Genomic DNA, 5,667 nt, shown 5'->3' with positions numbered 1-5,667 from the left:
CGGTTTTGACACCGACAGTGGGAAAGGGCAGCGGGGGCTTGGTCGCTTTGCTCTTTCGCTAGAGGAAAGCGGTGAGCGTTGACCGTTCCAACGTTTCGGGGCACCTGATCTAACGGCTGCGCGGCGACCATTCTGGCGCTTGCGCCGGTCACCGGCGCGTAGCATCGCCCTTTCCAGCATCGCTCCCACGCGTGTCGCCGTCACGGATCTCCGCGGCATCTCCCGTCCTTAAATAAAAGGCGTGCCCGGAAATCTGTTCGCCCCACAAAATTCCGTTCAGCGCGTGCAGTAGAGAGCTCCTCGCTTCTCATCCTCCTCCCCAACTCCAATACTCTCCACAGAAATCTCCGCTCCTTCTCGTCCCTTCTCGCTCGCGTGCGCGTGGGGTGCGCAATGGCGGCGGCGGCAGTGGCGTTGTCGAACGGCTCCGGTGGCGACTCCAAGGCCGAGTTCGCGGAAATATACAGCAGGCTCAAGGAGGAGATGCTCGAGGACCCCGCCTTCGAGTTCACCGACGAGTCGCTCCAGTGGATCGAGCGCGTAATGCCTCCTCCCCTTCCCATCTCTATATTTCTGGGAGCGGGGCTGTTGGTTTGATCTTGACCGGGTTTGGGGGGGGGGGGGGGGGGTCTTTGGGTGTGTTTGGTGACGGCGGTAAAATTTTCCCGGTTTGTGCAATTTTGTGTTCCTGTGGGAGTAAGTGTTGGGAGTTGCAGAGGGGACATGAGAGGCTCTGAGTAAACTTTCCTACAAACTCGCAACAATTTATAACAACGAACTCTTATTTATGCACTACTTTCACCTCATTTTGGCGAGACCTCCTATGATTCCTGACATTTGAGCTGTTCCGGTTCCTGTGAAACACTGATCCAGCCAATCCAAGAAGGATCGGGGGCATGTTTTTATATGGAAGAGAACATATCCTCTGCCCTCTGCATGCGAAGTTGCATAAAACCCTACTGTTACATCTCCTCAAGAGCTTCAAACCAACAAGCTATGAAACGCTGACAATTCAGTTGCTACACAGCCAATTGCTAAATCGCCACCCATGTTGGGGCATGCCATCTTCTATTCACTTACTTTATGGACTAGATATTATAGAGATAAAAGAAATACCATAAGATAACATATCATAACTCTTTTTTCACAATTCACTTTCATATCCAGTAAATCATGAATGTAGATATTGGAATCATCAGTATTTCTTAAAAGAACTTGGATGATTATTTAATGGAGTTTTAACTAAAATCTTAAATCGGGTGGAGTTGTGGCTTTGCGATGCCAGATATGGATTACAGGGAGGTGATAAACGAACTCCTGAGCACTACTATATGGGATTAATGGAACCTTCAAATACAAATTGCATGGATCTCTTTTCCATATGGGATTCCGTAATACGTCCGTCTTCTTGTACTTTACTGGCATCAAAATATGTTGTCATATAAATTAACTGTCAAGGGCTTCTCTGTAAAAAAAACTGTCAAGGGCCTCTAAGCTACATCCTGAAGACTGGAAAACTGAAAACTCCAATGGTTTGTGTCTTTTCTTTCGTGTTGAGTCACTTTCCATGGTTAGACGGCAAAAGTATGTATGTCACCTGTAGAAAAGTAGAGGCGTCACACATTTTGTGTAGAAGCTGAAGACTTATAATTAAGCTGGTAACTCTTATGCTAGTTAAATGATGGGTTGCTTCTGTTGTCTGCTGTTAGTGCATGGATATTTTGACAGTGTTACAGTGAATGGGTCTTATAACTGAATGCCCTGTGATTCTCCACTTTACTTGCATGTTAGTTTGCAAGTGTTTGTGCCTTGCAGACTATGATGCCTTCCCACCCACCCAGGTTCAAGGCATAATAGTTGCAATTTGGGTTTGTTGCACCAATTATACTGTAGGGGGTTCCCTTACAGTCTGTCTCTCAAAAAAAAAGTGTTTGTGCCTTCTGGTCCGAGAGAAATATACATGAAAAGTAACCAATGGTATCTTTATTCAATTTGTGCCATTTTCTTAAACGAAATGAATAGAATCTGCTTTGATGATTTAACAATTATGTGTGCTGAGTTAAAAACCTTTCAAGCTTGTTTCTTTCAATTGGAGTAGATGCTGGATTACAATGTCCTAGGAGGAAAGTGCAACCGTGGGCTCTCTGTCATCGATAGCTACAAGACATTGAAAGGTGTAGATGTTTTGAGGAAGGAGGAGACGTTTCTTGCCTGCACCCTTGGTTGGTGTATTGAATGGGTAACACTTTCTTCTCGTTGCTTTGGAGTTTTTTGGTTATAATAGCTGAAAAATCAATGTTAACATGGCACCTTTGATGGATCTTGATCATGTTGTAGCTTCAAGCATATTTTCTTGTGCTTGATGATATCATGGACAACTCCCAGACACGACGGGGCCAGCCTTGCTGGTTTAGGGTGCCTCAGGTCAGTTTGAGAAGCATTCGTCCTTTCTATATCATCTGCAACTTTGTACAGTTGTTATTTTGTTGATTGTATCAAGGTTTTACTTCCGAAGGGATTCTTCAGTAGAATTAGTGTTAGCAGCATCAATATGATTCATCTATTAAATAACCTAATTTCATGCTTCATGTTTGTACATGATCTCACAAGAGAAATGATTTATAGTATTGACTTATTAAGTGTCCGCAGGCTGTTGTTACTTGCTTTTTCGATAACAAGCAAGTGCTTTCATGTTTTCAGTTGTAACACACAGAACCAATCGCCTGTTTTTTTGTTGTACAATAGGTTGGCCTTATTGCTGTAAACGACGGGATTATCCTTCGCAACCATATTTCACGGATCCTTCAACGCCACTTCAGAGGAAAACCGTATTATGTTGATCTCATTGATTTGTTCAATGAGGTAACCATATCCTCTGACATATACATATACATATATATATATATATATATATATATATATATATATATATATATATATATATATATATATATATATTCACACCAAACATATTTTCTGCTTCTTACAACTGCCTGAGGCTCTAATTTCTATGTCAAGGTTGAATTCAAGACGGCTTCAGGGCAGTTGTTGGATCTTATCACTACTCACGAGGGAGAAAAGGATCTCACAAAATATAACTTGAATGTGTAAGTTCATGTTGCAGCAACTTCTGCACACTTAGATTCCTTGCATGGTTTACCGAGTCTATATTTTCGAAAATTGATGCTGTTGTTTTTTTAATACGATAATTCGTGTTCCGTAGCCAGTGTTTGCATTATGTCTTTAGTACTGTCGATGATTTCTTTAATGCTTGGCACTTTGCAGTCACCGGCGCATTGTGCAATACAAGACAGCATACTATTCATTTTATCTTCCGGTAAGAGTTAGCATTGTATATGAATTATTAGTATGGTTGGTAACTGTCAAGTAGATGCAAGTACTAACAGTATTCTATGTTTCTACTTTACCCAAGGTTGCATGTGCATTGCTGCTGTCGGGTGAGAATTTGGATAACTTTGGCGATGTAAAGAACATTCTTGTTGAAATGGGAACATACTTTCAAGTTCAGGTAAATCCCTTTCTTTGGAAGAGAAAAGTAATAGTTTATATCTACTCCCTCCGCCCTAAAATAAGTATCGCTGATTTAGTACAAATTTGTACTAACTTTGTACTAAATCAGTGACACTTACTTTGAGATGGAGGGAGTAGTATTTTATTGCCTCTGATTTAGTTCTTTTACAGGATGATTATCTAGATTGTTTTGGAGATCCTGAATCTATTGGCAAGGTTAGTGTGTTTGTACTTGTTTTATTAACTTGAATGGGTAGAAGTATCACGTTGATTGCATTCCAGGCCTGTTCACATTCTGATTTCTGATTTGATCTTTACGGACTCTTATGGCAGATTGGAACTGACATTGAAGACTACAAGTGTTCCTGGTTAGTTGTGCAAGCTCTTGAGCATGCAGATGAGAGCCAAAAGGGCATTCTACTTGTAAGTGCTATTTAGTTATTACTCCTTTTTACCAACCTAAAGGCACTGCTTGAGCCATTAATTTATGGCCAACAGGAAAATTATGGGAAGTCAGATCCAGAGTCTGTTGCAAAAGTGAAGGATCTGTATAAAGAACTTGATCTGGAGGTCTGTCTTCAACTCTTCATCATTCTTTGTATTCTTCACTTATCATCATCTCTTAATAGCCCACTGCGGATATCATGCATATCATCATTTAGTATAAATGATTAGCACCACTAATACCCTGATTATAACAAAACCCTACATGTGACTGGTGCTCATTTGGCTGAAGATGCCTTAAACAGTATCCAAACAGAGGCATAATCGTTTAGCCACGCAGAAACTGACACCCTGTCGTTGCACTCTATTTCAATTGACATCCTCTTCCCATTCTTATACTCCAGACGGCATTTCACAAGTATGAGCGGGAGAGCTACAATAAGCTGATCGCCGACATCGAGGCCCAGCCAAGCAAAGCTGTTCAGAAAGTTTTGATGTCTTTCCTGGAGAAGATCTACAAGAGGCAGAAGTAGAGCTAAGCTCTTGGAGAGGTTGTTGTGCCGTTGCGTGCTTTGGTAACTTGTTCCGTGTTCTGTGTGTGATGGTCTTATTACCGTAATGTACAGCGTGTTATTCCTTCCAACAATAAACTACGGTGCTATTTTTTAGTGGTGCGTGAACCTGCTGTGTCATAACCATGTTATTTGAAGCTCTAATGTTTTTCTAGCTTATCATTTGTCATCAATTATTTTGCATGCAATTTGAAGGGCGGACATTTGGTTCAGTTGTATTCTATATTTATTTATTTATTTATTTTGGAAAAGGGGCAGACATTTGGTGCACCGGGTTGGATGGTTGCCCTGTATTTGATGTCTGCGGAAACATATGTGTCCGTGGACGTTTGGTGTGTCTATTTTAATGTACGATGTTGGAGATGCCCTTGCAGCTGTGGAAGGGGGGACAGTGTGTTCTTAGAGCATCTCTCTCCTCTCTAACATACTCCATCTGTAGTGCTGAATTTTGCTGTGTAAGGAGTATGTTGAAAAAAGCGTGGTCGTGCCCAAGAAACTGTTGTTTAGGGCATTGCCCAAAGAATGTGGTCGTGATCTCGAGTAACGAATTGCATCCCAGGATTTCCTAAGTTCAGTTTTTGGCTCCCCGTAGAAACCAGTCCCAGGATTTCCCAAGTTCAGTTTTTGGCTCCGCGTAGAAATCTGTGAATCTACAGAGTTTGCCATCCACAACCACTTCCGCATCTAAGAAATACTGACACCACGATCTCACTATTACTTGGACACGGTCTCTCCACCATAGAAGACCAAGTCCACCGCTCAGACCATCACAATCCACCGCCACACCACTTCTAAACCTTAGGATTCACTTGAGCTTCTTCGTTGCATGTGTCTTTTTCTTTGTGTCACACAAAAAAACCAATGCTGGGTCATGGGTACGTTCCAGGTCACGAAGTTTGTCAACTGTCGAGTCCAATCGCAATCCTGGACAGTTCAAGACTAGGATATTCATTGGTCTCGACGGCCTTGGTCCGTCGCTCTGTCATTTGTATCAACGACACACTCAAAGACAAAGGCAGTTTTTTTGCCTTTTATCACCAATGAAAGTATCATGAATAACTTGTTAGGGTCATCTTTAGTACCCACAACTGTTTGGATTTTCTTTTCCTTTCCAGAGGTT

The 5,667-nt window shown here is 41.9% G+C and overlaps 1 protein-coding gene across 1 annotated transcript; it reads left to right on the top strand.

The window, feature by feature from the left end:
• The first annotated feature begins 237 nt into the window (after positions 1-237).
• LOC101664697 (farnesyl pyrophosphate synthase) lies at positions 238-4,706 on the top strand. Its single transcript, XM_044501516.1, has 11 exons — positions 238-540; positions 2,099-2,239; positions 2,338-2,424; positions 2,746-2,862; positions 3,019-3,107; positions 3,286-3,337; positions 3,434-3,529; positions 3,703-3,747; positions 3,865-3,954; positions 4,030-4,101; positions 4,380-4,706. Exons 1-11 carry the CDS (start codon positions 394-396, stop codon positions 4,506-4,508), a joined length of 1,065 nt encoding a protein of 354 aa, XP_044357451.1. The 5' UTR covers positions 238-393; the 3' UTR covers positions 4,509-4,706.
• The last annotated feature ends 961 nt before the right edge of the window (positions 4,707-5,667 follow it).

Source organism: Triticum aestivum, chromosome 3D, assembly GCF_018294505.1.
Source record: "Triticum aestivum cultivar Chinese Spring chromosome 3D, IWGSC CS RefSeq v2.1, whole genome shotgun sequence".
NCBI lineage: Eukaryota > Viridiplantae > Streptophyta > Magnoliopsida > Poales > Poaceae > Triticum > Triticum aestivum.
This window is presented reverse-complemented; position numbering and strand designations above follow the sequence as displayed.